Here is a 17819-nt window from a genome sequence, read left to right as displayed (position 1 = left end):
GTCCAGGAGAAAGAGTGAGATGTGCAAGGGCTCATTAATGAGGTAAGCTGCTGCACGGCCACGCTTGGAGCCACCTGTGCCAAAAGTGCCCTCGGCTGGCGGAGCGGCGCTGTCAGAGATTCAGACAACAGACTCCCTGGGCGCCTTCAAGCTGTATCTATAGTCTACCTTCCTCCCTACCTGTCTCTACCTATCCCATCTATCCCTATTGACTAAAAATAAAAAAGAACTCCACACTAGCTTAGCACTTAACTTAGTATCTTACTGACGTCTTGTAATACTTTGCGATAACTAGCACAGTGATGCACTTATTTGGAAGTTGCTCTGGGTAAGAGCGTTTGCTAAATGAAGTAATGTAATGTAGTGTACTGTCAGGATTAATGGCAGCAGGGCGCACTCGTGGAGACCGTCCCCCAAGAAGTGACAGTTTCGTGCTCACACTTGTGTTGCTTGTATATGTGGGGGGTTTTCCAAGAACCTAAAACACATCCCCAAAAGAAGGCATAAACACAACACCCCCTCACCCCACCCCCCAAAAGATGCAAGGCCTAATCTGTACTAAATATTACATGTCAATGAAATATGTGCTCATGACTTCAGAGGCAAAACTTCTCTTCTCCCGTTCATAAGATTTTTAAATCTACTCAGCTGTGCTTCATTCTTCTCTCACTGTGTATATGTGGGTACTGTGTGTGTGAGTGACCCTGTGTGTGCGTACATGTTTGCTTGTGTGCCTATGTGTGTGTGTGTGTGTGTGTGCGTGCGCGCGTATGTGCGAATGTGCGAGACGGTGTGAATACTCCTTAGAGGTCTCTATTAAGCACAGCTTTCCTGAGCACATTCTCGTTTTCCTGAAAAGCACTGTGTAAGGTGAATACTAATGGATGCACAGGTAGCGTGAGGCTAGGAAAGTTGCCAGAGACAAACTCCCTGAGAGGCGTTAAACTGAGCCACCAATAACAGCCAAGGAGCTCAGCACAGCGTCAGCCCACGGGCCGGGCGCGGCGTCGTGGAGACGGCCGTTTCCATGGGGACAGAAACCGTTAAAGGAGGCAGCGTATGGGGGAGGGCCGCTGCCAATCATTCATGTGCTGTCTGACAGGAAACCGTGTCAGTTAAGGTACCTTCGGCGGGGTATTTCACACAACCAAAGATGATGGTCATTTGTCTGTTCTTCTGAGAGGGACTTAAAAAGCACAGAGACGAATTTAATTACACTCTTGTTTTGTTTGGCCAATAATTATACTTATGAAAAAAGAAATCCCACAAAGAGTTCGGTGTGTGTAATTAAAAGAACAGATTATACTATAATACGACAGGAGACTTGAGTCGCTGCAAAGTAATCAAGTTAAAAGTCAGAGGTTAATGGTAAGAGAATTCAAATTAAAGGGGGAACAGTCCTCTCTTCAAGGTGCTACCGCACATGCAAATAAGCCAGTCGCAATTTTACACATGAAGGAGAATGGAGGCATGAGCTGCTGACTGTGCTGCAGGTTCATGGAAACCTGCAACACGGTTCATTTTAAATGATCAGCACGTGCAGCGTTCCATGCTAGTAATCACCACGCGGCTCAATGTTATCTGCCATCTCCTCTCACCAGGGCGCAGTACCGGTTAATTACATGGTCATATTTGCTGCCTCTCAAAGTCAACACCGCAGCAGAATCAACACCGAGTTGAGCTTTAAGTGAATTGAGGTGCACAGTGATACTCTGCTGTGGTCCACTGCCATACTGTGGGATCGCTGTGAGGCAGCCGTTTAGGTAGCTGGTCTCGTAACCAGAAGGTCACAGGTTCAATTCCCAGACAATGCCATCCAAGTTACAGGTATAAAGGTATACAGGTATAAATCCCAGACACGTCACTACATGCTAATGCAGTTAACATGGAGTGCTGAAGTAAACAATACCACTGTGTAAATGGATAATGAGTCCCAGTGTAAGTGTCTGTGGATAAGGGCATTTGCCAAGCAGATGAATAATGCAGAATGTACTTGGCATGTGTTCCGTTCTCTCCCCGCACTTCAGTGTGACACTGTGCCAGCATCTTCCTCTGTCACCAGGACAAGCCTCCCCAGAGCAAGCCAAAAACCATACGGTCTTCTCTTCCCAAACCCTCAAAGTCTCCTCTCTCTACCCAAACCCTCACAGTCCCCTCTCTCTTCCCAAACCCTCAAAGTCTCCTCTCTCTACCCAAACCCTCACAGTCCTCTCTCTCTACCCAAACCCTCACAGTCCTCTCTCTCTACCCAAACCCTCAGTCCCCCCTCTCTCTACCCAAACCCTCACAGTCCTCTCTCTCTACCCAGACCCTCACAGTCCTCTCTCTCTACCCAGACCCTCACAGTCCCCTCTCTCTTCCCAAACCCTCACAGTCCCCTCTCTCTTCCCAAACCCTCACAGTCCTCTCTCTCTACCCAAACCCTCACAGTCCTACCTCTCTACCCAAACCCTCACGGTCCCCTCTCTCTTCCCAAACCCTCACAGTCCCCTCTCTCTTCCCAAACTCTCACAGTCCCCTCTCTCTTCCCAAACCCTCAAAGTCTCCTCTCTCTACCCAAACCCTCACAGTCCTCTCTCTCTACCCAAACCCTCACAGTCTCCTCTCTCTTCCCAAACCCTCACAGTCCCCTCTCTCTTCCCAAACCCTCACAGTCCTCTCTCTCTACCCAAACCCTCACAGTCCTACCTCTCTACCCAAACCCTCACGGTCCTCTCTCTCTTCCCAAACCCTCACAGTCCCCTCTCTTCCCAAACCCTCACAGTCCTCTCTCTCTACCCAAACCCTCACAGTCCTCTCTCTCTACCCAAACCCTCACGGTCCTCTCTCTCTACCCAAACCCTCACAGTCCTCTCTCTCTACCCAAACCCTCACAGTCCTCTCTCTCTACCCAAACCCTCACGGTCCTCTCTCTCTACCCAAACCCTCACGGTCCTCTCTCTCTACCCAAACCCTCACGGTCCTCTCTCTCTACCCAAACCCTCACAGTCCCCCTCTCTCTACCCAAACTCTCACAGTCCCCCCTCTCTCTACCCAAACCCTCACAGTCCCCCTCTCTCTACCCAAACCCTCACAGTCCCCCTCTCTCTACCCAAACCCTCACAGTTCCCCTCTCTCTACCCAAACTCTCACAGTCCCCCTCTCTCTACCCAAACCCTCACAGTCCTCTCTCTCTACCCAAACCCTCAAGGTCCTCTCTCTCTGCCCAAACCCTCACAGTCCTCCCTCTCTATTCCCAAACCCTCACAGTCCCCCTCTCTCTACTCAAACCCTCACGGTCCCCTCTCTCTACCCAAACCCTCACAGTCCTACCTCTCTCTACCCAAACCCTCACAGTCCTGTCTCTCTCTTCCCTGTTCCATCTTGGCGGGGCCAGTAACAGTGTGCTTTACAATGGCCCATGATTTATGGTCACTGCCTCTCATGCTCTGTAAACAGCTGCAGTTGTGGGTTGTTGTGGCAACATGCTGATCTGGGGTAAGCTCTAATAAAAACTGAGCAACACAATTAAAGCCTCCAGGGTACAGCAACCTGCAGCACCAGCTACTAATTACACTTTGCTGCTGATATAGGATATGCCTACCGTACCTTCTTCCAGACACTAATTATTAACAGAAAAATGACTTCACTGATCCAGGGTCAGTGGCTGGGGACTGCCTCTCCACAGCAGAGGAGGTGGTTGTACACTCTTCAATCACTGAGCCCCCATGGGAACACTGCTGATTTCAGCTCTTTGAAAGCTGAATGCCTCAGCTCTGGTTTGTTTGTTTAGAATCATCTTGGGCTGGCAGAGTTTTCCCTTGTAGCAATCCTTTAACATGCATACCGAACAGGACCGATAAACTCACCTGAGGTTCTTCTGGAAAAAAAGGCTAGGCTTCTGAATGGGAAATTCCAGGAAACCTGTTTAGCTCTACATATCAAGCCATCAGGAAACCAATAATCCTTAAAAGAAATTCCTGCCTCACCCTCAGGTTTTATTTATTCGGAACCACTGCACCTCTTAAGGTCAATTCTGTGAATACATGACTGGCGGTGCCATTGTCACCTGCAGCCACCTGGGGGGGGTGCCCACCCTTGGTCCCAAAAAGTTAATGCAATAGGACTTTTAACTTTTAGCGCACTTTTAACCCCATATGCTTGTGGATGCCAGTTTGCTCTGGAACACAGACCTCAGAGTAGCTGAGGTCTGTGGTTTTTCGTGTGTTCTTTCAACAAGCCTTGCTCGCGAACGCACCGATGCCTTTTTGGGCTGCTGCTTAAACTGTGCCGCGTTCCACCGTGTGTTGGTGTCTGACCTCAGCCTCGTGTGTTTGACACCGATTCTTGTTCATGTGTGGACCGTGGTTTTTTATAACATTTTGTGTCATTTTGCTGGATGCCTGTGTGCCTAACTTCTGGAGTCACTCCAGACAACAGCATCCACTTGCTGTCAACAAGGTCAGTGAATTGTTATATGTAGCTACTCATGTTGTACATCCCTCTGGATGTGTCTGCTGAGTGACTAAATGTAAATGTAAATGTAAATGCTGAAACTGAATTTGGAACTGCTGGAATGCCTGCTGCAGGGATATAGCCTCTCGGGCTGTAGCAGTGGGTGGGGCGACTCACCCTGGTGATGACCTCGAAGCCGGGCTCCTCCTGTTGGTTGATTTCCAGGCCTGGAATGACCTCGCTCAGGAGGTCGGCCACCTCCTCGGCCGGCCGCTGCTGGTGCTCGAGGTCCTGCCCCCGGAACGCATCGAAGATGTAGTTGGTGACCTTGGAGAAGCCACCCAGCGTGGTCGTATACGGGTCCTTCTTAAACTTCTGCAGAGGGGGAGACCAGCCCAAACAGTCAGGCCACGATCCCGTGCCCCGCTCTTATGCAATCAGTCCTCTGGGTTACATTTATTTGGCTTACCTTTCTACCAGAACACTATCCTTACCACTATGCTACACTGCTGCCCCATGTAGCATAGTGGTAAGGAGCAGGGCTCGTAACCGAAAGGTTGCTGGTTCGATTCCCTGCTGGAGCACTGCCGTTGTATCCTTGGGCAAGGTACTTAATCCACAATCTCCTCATACAGCCGAAATATTCAGCTGTATAAATGGATAACATATAAAACCTGTAACCTGGGTAAGTCCCTCTGGATAACAGCTTCTGCTAAATGACAAGAATGTAATGCAATGTAACATTTTCCACTGCCTTCAGCCACCATCAGCCTCACAGCATTGTGTAAGACGGGCTAAAATAAAGAATGCTATCTCATATGTCACTCAGAGTGAAGGAGCTGCGTTGTGTGTGGGCCTCCTGCGTGGGTGATGCACAGGCCCCCACTCTACTGTCACTCGTCTGAGCAGAAATACACCAGAGGCCCTACTCCTGCTCTGCACTACACTGCCAATTCAAAGGCTCTGAGAAGGCAACCGTGGAGGACCAATTTCCTTCCCAAGCGGACTCTTTGCGTTTTTTCTTTTCTATTATTATCACTAGCTTGGTCATTCATCTTTGCAATTGGATTTTTTTTGTTCGCATTAAAAAACATTAAAAGGAATTCCATCTCCACTAACCTCTTCCAGGGCAGGTCGTCCAATGGCCACTGTTCTGAGTCATGGCTCATTAGCCCTGTTCTGATCCTCGGCATTACTAAATGGAGTGGATAGGCAGCACCCACTGCCTGCCTACAGCCAGGATTTAAGTTCCCACTAATATCTCTAAAGAATCAGTACTTTTTCTTTTTTGCACAACGGAAGATAATACAAATTGCCCATTATCCTTCTGGAACCCATTACCTACATAATTCAAATGATATCACACCACTGTATGGGAGTTCAAACAAATAGGAACTCCTTATCCATTACTTTTGTACTATATATACAAACTGTATGTGGAAAGGGATAGTGAGAGATTTTGCCAAGTACAGAATAGCTCCTTTTGAAGCCGAAAACTTGGCTTTCTATTTGACGCATGGCATTAACTTTCCCTCTTTGTCACAATGTGGCCAAGCATGAAAACAGGACACATGTATGCTGTACATTGATTGTATGAGGGATTACTGACATAATAGTGGCTGATTGGATCTGGAGATTGAGAGTAACGCTGATCATTCTGATGTCTGCAATGTGAAGGCGATACACCCCACACATGCCCTGCCCTCCCGGTTCACAACGATCCAATCTGATAACAGCATAGTCTAGCCTCCGGATCTGTTGACGGGTGCCAGATAAGACACTTACCTTCACAACTCATTTCCCACAGCTCCTTAAAAACAGTTTATTCTGTTTTTATTCTTTTTCAAGCTGAGCTTTTTGCCAGAGGGTCGACAAACTTAACTCAACTTGCTGGCAGACCTGCTGGCTTGCTGAGTTAATGCCCCCGTTCGGAAGCAGAGAAAGGGATCAGTAGGAACTGCGGGCGCTCTCGGCACGGTGCCAGAGATGCCCAGGGGTGGGGGTGGGCGGGCGTCGGCCGCGGGAAGCGCTGCCTACCTGAATGAGGCCGAACGTGGTGTCGTCCAGCAGGTTCTCGAAGGACTGCGACAGCGCCTTGCTGTGGCTGCACACCAGCAGAGATGACTGGTCTGAGGGGCACCTGGGGGGCGGAGAGGAAGACGGGGTGAGGAGTGAGGCGGTCTGCCCACAGCGAGGGGTACACCTGAGAGGAGAAGGATGCAGGGAAGACACACCGGGAAGCATCACCTGCCCGCAAGGTCAAACTCAACACCTCTGGGAACCTACACGGAGCCAACAGGTGTGTTCACTTTGACCACTGAGGATAGATGTGTAAAGTGTGTCACGCCTAAAGCCATTTTTAGGTTGTGTTTTTAGTTTGAGGAGGGAATGTCACACTCAGTCAATTGTCCGACTGAGATGTCACCCACAGGTGCATGGAGCTCGGTGGATAAGGATCAGCTGGGTGAGAAGGCGCTGTTCACCCACTAAAAAAACTAGGCAAACAAACCATTCAGCTCTAAGTTCAGCTTTTGTTTTTATGACCAAGATTTCCTTTTTTCCTTTCCTTTTGCAATGCAGAATCTTCCAACACACAAATGTGTGAAAGAGCCCTGAAGCAGTGCTCTGAAGGAGCTGTGGTTAAACACTGGGTTTGGAGAGTTCATAATGTGCAGTTCAGAGCTGCCCCCTGCTCACTGCTATACTGACTCCTATTGTTAAGGTTAGCCCCCACAGGCTTCAGGCGTGAGTTACTCAATACTGTTATTGATTTCTCTTCCTGGAAATGGAATATGATTACAAGAGATCAAAGCTGAACAAGCAAATACCACGTTTGACAGAGACTGCTTTAAATAGACTTTTTAAACCGATGTCCATTTGGGCTAAAGCATTCCCCTTCCTTTCTCACAGACACACACACACACATTCCACATAGCATCGGTGCAGGTAGAGACATTTTCGGAGGAGAATGGATTACTCCACTGAAGGGGCCATAAGAATGCAGCAGGAAGTTTTCCAGCAGTTCTGAAACCCTGAAGGTTTCCTCACTCTCTCAGAAACAACAGAGTGTGGCCTGTGAGTGGCCTGTGCTCATTTGCACCTAATTATTGATCCAGTTGCATAATTAAGGGTTTGGATCAGAACAAACCCGGAGGAGCCCCGGGTCTGTCAGGACCAACGCTGCCTCACACTGCCCGACTGAGCAGGGGTGGCCCAGTCCAATTTCCATTTCCTCTTCTAAAACACTCAGCCGCACGTCTCCTCAATACATCATCACTGGCCTGCTCAGGCTTTTTCAGCTCCAGCAACATTAAAAAGGAAGAAGTACAATCCACACATCAACAATAAGAAGGAGAAAAGTACAATCCACACATCAACAATAAGAAGGAGAAAAGTACAATCCACACATCAACAATAAGAAGGACAAAAGTACAATCCACACATCAACAATAAGAAGGAGAAAAGTACAATCCACACATCAACAATAAGAAGGAGAAAAGTACAATCCACACATCAACAATAAGAAGGACAAAAGTACAATCCACACATCAACAATAAGAAGGACAAAAGTACAATCCACACATCAACAATAAGAAGGAGAAAAGTACAATCCACACATCAACGTTAAGAATAAAAGATCCACGTGTTTTTGCACACTTGAGAGCCTGACACCTCGCCGGCCGTTCCCGCCTGATTGATGGCGTCATGGCAACAGCAGAAAGGTTAATTGTTTAAGCGTGATGCGGTTAGCACGGGGGCCATCTCCGAGGGAGCGGCGTGAGCGGGGGGGAGGCTTCCAGCTATCTCATTATACTCCAGTCAAACACCTGGCTGCAGCCCGCGAGCCTTCACACCACCCGCCACTTAATCCCAACATTTTCATTATTAGCGCCGGAGATAAGAACTTTAATAACTGCTATCGGTCCCGCTGAATGACAAGGCGTAAGTGCCCGGGGTGGGTGGGGGGAGGGGGGAGGCCGCCGGATATAAGCCAGCGTGGTATTTCACTCCACAAGAAAGCCGGGGGCCCTTTCTCCTAAAGCCCGGCGTTAATGGGCAAGCGCATCCTTCCTCTGCTTCAGTCTGATATGAACATCCCATGCGTGGCGCCGGCATTAGCATACAAATGATGTTGAATCAAAATCCTCTGTTTTGGAGAGAAAAAAAGGGAGCTTTAATAATCACGCCATGCCAAAATACAGCAAAGCACAGGGAACAAAATGCTGATGAAATGATAAGGAGGGGCGCGGAATGCAAATAAAGCTCCGGGTATTAGCAGGCGGGGAACGGCTGTTGCGCTGTGCAGGGAAGGCACAAACCGCTAACGCTGTGGTGTTTACTGCAAACATGTATGCAGCCATGCCCACCCACTTCATCATAGCCGCAGTTAGAGCTTTATTAGCATTTTCATTTTTAACTTGTGATTTTTAATTACAGTAGTCAATTAAAGCAGGAACCTACCAGGATCTAAAGGGTAACTTTATGGCCAGTTTAGAACTGAGGGCACTGCCCCTTACCCTTAATATGGCAGGGAGAACTAAATCCGTTTCGCATGCATCACTGTTGCGTTAGGGAATCGGGCGCCATAAACCAGCATGTGCTAAAAAAATAAATATGGATAGAAATTCAGACTCCTGGTCAGGAAAATAAAATTGTTTCTTTGCCTTTTCAATATCAATATCTTCTGAGCCGCACAGGTAGGAACATTAAATTTGCGACTCCAGGTGAGGGGACTCTTTAATGTGATGCTGCCGCCGCTCAATATCGTTTCTAATGGAAAAACAAAAGCACGCGTGAATAACAAGCTGCGGGCCTCGTGAGAGGGAGGCCATATTTCTTGTGTTATCATAGCTGCGGCCCGTGTTTATTAGGGCCCGTTATGAATTGGCTGGCAGAGTAAATCACGTTTGCATTGTTTTTATTGACGCGTTCGGGGGCCGGATCAGCCGCAGATGAGATCGCTGTAATCCGCGGGCGGCCGCGCGGGAGGAATGGCACTGGGGCCGCCGCTGAATGGCAGGTGTCTCCACGGCGCTCGAACCTCCCTGCACCATCTACAAGCGGCAGCCTCCCACTCTGTTAAACACACAGGGCTGTAACCTCAGGCGGAGACCGCGGGAGTCACGGGCACCGAGTACTCCTTCGACATCACTGTCTTTCTACACAACGAGTAAGCTAGCATATGCTTGTGAATAATGCGCTCATATTTAATCACCCAGAAAAAAAAACCAATACAAACCGATGCCAATTCAAAGGATCAGTGTGGCAGATCACACAAACAGGAGAGGATAGAGACACAGCAGCTTTACTCTCAGGCTTTTTCTGACCTGAGTCTCTGCTGTCTCTGCCACTCCTGCCTCTCTGCAGAAAGGTTCAGTACCCCTCTTACAAACTACAGAACAGAAACCATCTTGAGCATGGAGTGGCCAAACCTACCCAGAGCAGCAGCTCAGAACTTACTAGTCTCAGAGCCACAGTAAAAATATTTGCAATTAATTTACTTTGTTGAGAACTGACAAATGTTTTTATTACCCATCCATTTATTCATCTGTATGTGAAATACATTTACTTTTAAATTCGACATGAAGGGGAGAGGTGATATGACAATGCACTTCAACTTTTTCTCTGTAATTTCACACACCCCAACAGTCAAAAAAAAAAATTAAATCAGATCATTAATCCAGTTCATAATGCATGTAATTCTTCTCCTTCACAGGCTCTGTGTGAGAGTGTGCATCGCTGATCGAGGAAACTGCGAGACGCATCACAAAAAGGCCCTGAAGTGCCCTCTCCTGGGGAATAAAGGTACTGCAGCCCTAACCTGTCATTTTACCCCCCTTGCTCATTTATCTGTTTGTGTGGGGTTTCATCTGAGGGAAAATATATGACTGGGCACAACAAAATTTACAGATCAGCCTTGTAATGACGTTGTGCTGGGTAAACACGGTAAGCCCAATCAAACTACTGACTGAACTGACCCTGCAAACTTTCACAAAAATGGAAAATAACGATAGAAGGGTAAAGCCATCAGTCATCATCCTCCAGAGAAGCACCATGGCAGCACTTCAGAGGCTCCGTCTGATGTGCAAACAGGCCATATTTCCGGCACTTCTCAGGCAGGTCGGAGTCTGCGTTTGTGACTAATTCCTTCACCCGCACCAAGCAGCGGAGACAGTGCCAGCTTAACAAAGCAGCCGAACTGCTGAGCCTGCACAAACAGACAGAGTCCCCGTCCTCTGAATCCTGCTAATGATCAGCGCCCCCCCCCCCCGAGACCAGGGCAGGCCTGCCCCCGCTGAGGGTTGCCCTGCACTCGCATCCCGCAGCCTCTTCCCATATGGAAGTCTGCAAAAACACCATCTGGCTCTGGGAGGGCACCAGAGAGGTGAGCCCTTCCCCAGCGCCGCCGGGACCGGAGCCCTGAATGTGGGGCAGCCTCTGTGCGGCTCTGCAGCAGCTCTACAGGTAACACGGGGAAGGAGACACGGGTCTGAGCTGTGCACCGCTGCACTCAGGGTCACACGTGTGGTCCTGCTGCCCGTATCGTACAGCGGGCTGAGCTCAGTGCCACGGCTTATGCAGACTGCAGTTTTACTACAGAGACCCGGTCACTGCCAGCACTGGGCCACCCTCAGTCTCACAGTCTCCTGTCTGAAGTAGGACACCGCCGCCACAGAGCGGCTCTTTCACCTTCAGCTGCTCTTTTATGTGGCATTCATGCTCACACGTGATACTCAGTCCCCAGCGCAGAACTCAAGTGCTGCATTTATTTGTTGTTGCTGTTTCTTCACATAGCATGGTGTTTAAATTAGCACAAAATTGCCATGAAAGTACATTTCAAAAAAAAAAAGAAAAACAACCAGTATCTAAACCCCACCAAACCCTGTTTCCAGCAGACTTATTTCCTTCACATGAGTGAACTGATAACAGTGTTACTATGAACTGGATGATGTGCAAGCCCCCCCTGGTATTCTTCCCACTTCTGCATGTTTAACTCTTTCACACTTACTGGATTTGGTACTGAAAGTATTGGACAGAGCACAGTGAGTGCAGGGTGAACTTGTTGTGTGAGGCTGCCCCCTAGAGGGCATTGTGGGTACCTACTCGCTGAGTAGGACGTATCTTCTGAGGCAGTCCAGGAAGGCATCGCTGCCGCCCTGGTGGAAGTGGAGGGCAGGCAGGGTGGTGTCGTCTTTCAGGCTGAACACCAGGTAGGACCAGCCCTCGGACTTCACTCTGATGGTCTTGAGGTCGCTCAGGTTGAAGAAGAAGGCCCACTTGCTGCGCTCGTGAGTGTGGTTTGGCACACCTAGAGGGGGGGAGAGCAACAGTCCGCCATTACAGCTATGAACCGGCCACTTCCTGTCGCGGGAGAGGCGGCACCTTTCAGCTGTGGCGTGGGGACGGCCTGGCCACAACTGAAACGAGGAAGTACAAATGGAGTCTGCCGATGTCGATGTCGATTCCGAAAACGCCAGCGCTAAGAGCTCCATAAACGCTCTTCCAATGACTGTTACTCTGAAAAATCTGAACATCCTGTTCCCTTAATTAAAGTGATTAAGCGTATTCTAGCCAGTACATGGATTACAGGCCCGGCAGTGTGTGTCCTAATGGCACACTGTCATTGGACAGAAGCTCCCTGTTTACTTCACCCTCAAGTGTCGATTACTGCATGCCAGACCTGCCCGCTGTAACTTGTGCACAGAATGTCCAGATCTGAGGTTAGTTCTTCTTTGCTTTTTCTACACTAAAGGAGCGACAGGCCACCTTCATTACTGGGCATAAATGCACTGAAGAAAAGCAGAAGCCACTGAATTACTGTGTTGATCTGTGCATTTAAGAAAGTACAGAAGTGCAAGTGTGTCTCCTTATTCTTCAATGTTTTTCATACCATACCATGCCCTTACCATAGCCTTTAGTGCCCCTACCGCCACTAAAGGCTATGGTAAGGGAAACGCTTAATAATGATTCCCTCAGGAGAGCAGTCACATTTCCACTTCTGATAGGCTGTGGTTGTCAGAAGCTAACTTGCACTTTACTTATTCATCAAGAAGCCTGTTTGCCTACTCTCGGTCGACGACAATCTTTTACTTGTGGCTGTCAACTTTTCAGCTTCTTGTTCTCCCTGAACATCTCATGTGTGTTAAAAATGTGAAGCACATGGCCTTGCCATATTTTTGTATGGTTAGCACTTGCTTGAAGAACGCATGCCTTTTAAGCGTCTTTTAGCTCTTTTGGAAGTTTACGGCCAGTTAATTCTGATTCTAATTCTAATTTTTAACAGTCAGTGAGCAGGCCAGAGCAAAGGGCCTGGCTACCACTAATAGAGAATTTCTAGGGGAAATACTATTATTTACCTTTCTATAAAGAAGCATTCCTTTCTGACCAATCAGAATCATTGTCTGTGTGACATTTCTGGCTTCTGCTGATTGAGGTCTGGTTGTAGCCTTGGCCCTGTAACTGCTGCAGTCTCTAAAGCGTGATCACTGCCAGTCACACAAACACACACAGACATTTTCCTGCATAAACAGCTGTTCGTGTGGAGGGCCCTCGCTTTCGATGTTTAAGCCAGCCACTCATTTTACGCCTAATAAACAACACCAGACATGAAAGTTTGAGATTGATTCTGCAGCTGATGAGTTTGGACATGGCACCTGTGCCATTACCACCCGCCGAGTTTCCGAAGGGTGTTCAGGTATGCCACAGTTTTGCAGAGCCTCCCTAACAAACAGTGACAAATCTGGCCCATTAAATGTCATTTTCAATGTATCGCCTGAAATAAAAATGCGAGCCTTTTTAATTCAGCCAGCTTGACATTTCATGCTTTGGGAGAGAGCTGCGGGAGTAGTCTGATTAACACGCAGGGGACAGCCCAAGATTGATTGCAGGCTCCTTTTACAGAAGAAAAACAGAAGCAATTAGTCTTTTTCCCACCATCAATCCTGTGTCACCGCCTTAGCATCCTCCACAACTCCAGGGAGGACACAGCGGCCTCAAAATTCTGCTCGTGTGGCACGTGACCTCCGACCCTTTGCTTCGGATCTGCCTTTAAAATGAGTAATCAGGCATTCATGTTCACTCATAAGCTAATCGCACGCAAGGAAAAATAGATTATGAACTATGACAGGGACACTGGAAAAAAAAAAATCACTTTTTTCATGAACGCTTTGCAATCTTTCTGTTTTTGGGGGAACATTCTCAGACAGCAAAGAGAAAATGAGAGAGGAAGGGACTGACTGATTGTTATGCTTTTTCATTGTGCCGAAGTACAATGGTATCAGTGGCTTCAGTGCAAAGCTGACTGGGTTAACTTTCCCCGGAAGCGTGCCTTATCTTTAGTGAGTCTGCTGCGCTCTGGCCCTAAAGGCAGTGCAGCTGGGACAGTCTATACCCCTCCACGGCCATGGCTGCTGCAGACGACCTACATTATCAGCAGGCCTAGATGTGAGCGCGTCTTCGCCACACTGTAACATTAAACTGCTGCTTCACACTGACCTTCTACTGTAGGATTCTCTCACACCTTTTCCAGGTGGCAGAAGCCATTCCTGCTCCCGAGACCGCTCCTGATAACCCATTACCAGACACCTTGAAAAAATGTCACCTTTTAACGGCTGCCTCTAGTGATCAATGCCTTTGAGTGACTAAGGGTCAAGTGGTGGCAACATGAGGCCTTGATGGTTAATGGGAACAGATCTTCATCCACAGTCTGTGGCAGAGGCCAGTCAGGGTGCTGACAGACTGCTCTCCTCAGCAGACATGTATTTACCATTTATTTATCTATTTATTTATGGGCAGCAGTGTAGCAGAGTGGTTAAGGAGCAGGATTTGTAACCGAAAGGATGCCGGTTTGATTCCCCATGGGGGCACTGCTGTTGTACCCTTGGGCGAGGTATTTAACCCACAATTGCAGTAAATATACAGCTGTATGAATGGATAAGATTGTAAAAACCTGTAATTAATGTAAGTGACTCTGGATAAGAGCGTCTGCTAAATGCCAATAATGTATAAAACGGCTGTGGGTGAGTGTGCTGATCTTGGATCAGTTATTGGGGGTAGAGAACATGGAGGTCAGCTGCACAGAAAGCCAGTCTTTTGGACAAATCGACCCGCTATGTGTCTCAACACCAAATGGAAAGGCACAGACCACAGCACTATTTTCACAGCCAGTGAGTCACAAACCCACAAGCTTCTCTTGTCAGTGCAAACACTTTAACCACTGTGTAGGCTGACGAGGACTGGAAATGACAAACAGGTGAAATGCCACCGCAGCTGTGAGAAAAGCTCTCCCGCCCCTTGCGCAGCAGAGCAGAGACACCCACCTTCGCCGTTGGTGTAGGGTTTCTTCTTGAAGGACACTGTGTTGACCATGTCCCACTCGGTCTCGTAGCTCAGCTGCTGCTCCACCGACCTGTGGGGTCTGTCCCCGGGACACTGGTTCCACTCCACCACCGAACTGTGGGGTCTGTCCCCAGGACACTGGTTCCACTCCACCACCGAGCTGGAGTCCTGAGCGGGGAACAGTTAGAACAATGTACTCTGCACCTCAGGGTCATGGGTTCGCGTCCCAGGTGGGACACTGCTAAAGGACCTTACCGCCATTGTCGCCAACTCAGAGCGTACAACTGGGTTACGGAATGTACAAGAAAACATGTAATTTCTGTAATTCACCCTGGATAGGGGTGTCCGCAAAGCAAACAAACAAGGTAATGTAATTTCGCAGAGGAACAGCAGACAAGCACTCAGAGTGAGTGCAGGTCTGTAAGAAAAACCTGAAGCACGCTGGGTGAATAACAGGATGGCATTACTCTCAAACCCAGCTGGACGTACTTTGCAAGACGTGTCACGGCGGTTTCTCGTACCCGACAGCTGTAGCGAGAAATGTAGCTCTTTTCGGTATAAAACCATGAAGGTGCTGTTTGTCGCAAATGCTCATGCACAAATGCTGAAGTGACATCCTTTTGCCATGGTGAAAAATACAGTGCATTACTCATACAGCATGAGCCTGGCTTGCAGATGTGTCTGTGTGTTCTGTGTGCCTCAGCATGACAGTGGAAGAGTGGAAGTGGAATAGTGTCTGATGACACCCTGATCATAGCGTTCTAACTGGTTACCATGGAACTGGCAGATATACCCTGGGCATGGGCAGACACTGGACCTGACTGAACCTGATTAGCTTTAGCCAAGCCCTGTTTCTGTACAGCACAGCACTGTGTACAGGAGCTCCTGTTCTACTTCTATCTGCCTCATTGCTACATAGGGCATCGCACACATTGTGAAGGATCGACAACCTGTGTAAGTCGCTCTGGATAAGAGCATCTGCTAAATGACAACAATGTAATGTAACGTAAAGGGTCGACAGTTCTTCCAATGCCGTACTCTTTATTAGGATTACTTGTATCTGCGTTTGAGCAGAAGTCCCGGTTGTCCTGTTCTGTTAGCCATGACCAGTAGATTGCAGTAAGTCTGAACTGGCTGTGTTTGCTGCACTGTAAAGCCGTGAGGCATCGCAACGTGTAGAAAGTGTCTGTAATGTGTGAAAGGGGACAGCAAGAGGGTCACATCTCAGATACGGCAGGGGTGCAGCACGCAGCGCCCAGCACGCAGCACGCAGCACCCAGCACGCAGCGCCCAGCACGCAGCGCCCAGCACGCAGCGCCCAGCACGCAGCACCCAGCACCCAGCACCCAGCACCCAGCACGCAGCACCCAGCACGCAGCGCCCGTGACTCACTCCATGCTGCCTTCTCCATTCTTACAGCAGAAGGCTGCTCTGAGACAAGCACCACACTCGCATAAAAAACAAACTCTCAGCAGCTATAAGACAGAAACATGAAAGTCCCTCTCCGACTATTACAGGGCAATCACCCACTTTCTGCTCCTGAAAGCAAAAATTGTAAATGTCACACCATGGTTCTCTGCGTGCTCCTCGGGAGATATACGCTCAAGCAATTCCGTTTTATAGAAAGGGGAGTCGAGGACATCGGTTCTATACCTAAGTGAGCATTCAAAGAGAAACCTATCAGTCAAACCTTGCCAGCGCAGAGCATGTTTGATGGATCTACAGCATCTTCAAGAGGCTTGTACTCCACCAGCGTTTCACCATCCTAGGAGAGAAAAGGGAGGGGGAAACAGTCAGTGTGACCGGTTATACTCTATTACATTTCAACTGCCTCCGTGTTAATAGAGTCGTCTCCCTTCAAACCTTTCGGTATCTTTAAATACCACTTTCAATCAATGTTTCTCCAGGCAAATGTTAACTACTGCATCATGCCATTCCAAAACACAAAAAAATGGGAATAGTTATACACAATCAATATATAACAGCGTGCAAGCAATAACATTGATTCTGGATAATCACAAATTCCCTTCAATCGTGTTTTGATCACTTAGAAACCTCTCATCTAAAGGGGCGCAAGAAGTGAACTGATTTGAATGCTAAAATCCTACACTTTACAAACGCGCTAGCCACAGGCAGCTGGTGTCGGATGATCGAGGGTGGGGGAACTTCCCGTACAGATACCAAATTACTGAAATGAAAACAGAAATGACTGAGATCACGCTGAAGCGCTGGAAATAATGTGACTACTGTGAATAACACAATAAACACAATGATGTTTGAGGCAAACGGTAAGAGCCCTACTGTGATACATTGAGCACAGTGGATTTCCCTGAACAGGAGGCTGCTAAGCAAATAAATCACACAGCTCCACAATGTTTTAGCCAGCATGTGGCTGGGACTGATTTTGCTGCATTGTTTGAGTTATTTTTCTTTGCCGTCGCCCTGCAGAGGAAATGGTCTTGTTCCACATCGATCCGAGTTTAGTGAACAGGAGACAAAACAATGGTTATGGAAATGAGCGTTCAAATATACAAATAACCCTTACACACCATCCAAACACATATATAACACATTACAGCAACAGCGCTGTGCGTTTTACTCAAATAAACACCAAATTACTTTACAGATGAAACAGTTGGTAAAATGAAGTGACTGCAGCCATGCATACGCCTTACACCAGTCAGCTTCACAGAAATGGGAGTTTCCACAGCGGTTTGAGGGTACCTTCTCAACGATGCGCAGGAGGCCGGACACGAGGGATTCTTGGTCCTCCGTTCTGTCTGTGTTGGAATGAATGAAAATTCCATCCTGCTCCAGTATGGTCTGTGGAAAATGCAGCACAATTACCCTCTGGCTGACCGGTTCTGACATAGTTTACGCCGTGCTCTCTTGCCAGCAAACTGTATTTCTGGCACATCCAACACACTGCCAGCCAATTCGTTTCTATAACCTCCGTGATAAATACCACCACCTAGGTTGGTCATATTTAAGCTTTTGAGCATGCAGAGCCGCAAAATGTTTGTTAACGTAAGACAAATTGGCACAGT

The 17819-nt window shown here is 48.2% G+C and overlaps 1 protein-coding gene across 1 annotated transcript in view; it reads right to left on the bottom strand.

Moving 5' to 3' along the window:
* tbc1d15 (TBC1 domain family, member 15) overlaps positions 1-17819 on the bottom strand; it is a 31973-nt gene extending 14154 nt beyond the window's left edge. Inside the window, exons 1-6 of the mRNA XM_036520328.1 lie at positions 17497-17819; positions 16463-16537; positions 14754-14940; positions 11539-11743; positions 6472-6574; positions 4612-4809 (exon numbers count right to left, since the gene is read on the bottom strand). Coding sequence (XP_036376221.1) covers positions 4612-4809; positions 6472-6574; positions 11539-11743; positions 14754-14940; positions 16463-16537; positions 17497-17643 — 915 coding nt within the window. The 5' untranslated portion in view covers positions 17644-17819. The remainder of the gene's footprint in view (positions 1-4611; positions 4810-6471; positions 6575-11538; positions 11744-14753; positions 14941-16462; positions 16538-17496) is intronic.

The sequence above is a fragment of the Megalops cyprinoides genome, chromosome 25, assembly GCF_013368585.1.
Source record: "Megalops cyprinoides isolate fMegCyp1 chromosome 25, fMegCyp1.pri, whole genome shotgun sequence".
NCBI classification, from domain to species: domain Eukaryota; kingdom Metazoa; phylum Chordata; class Actinopteri; order Elopiformes; family Megalopidae; genus Megalops; species Megalops cyprinoides.
The sequence above is the reverse complement of the archived record's forward strand: the minus strand, read 5'-3'. Positions and strand labels throughout refer to the sequence as shown.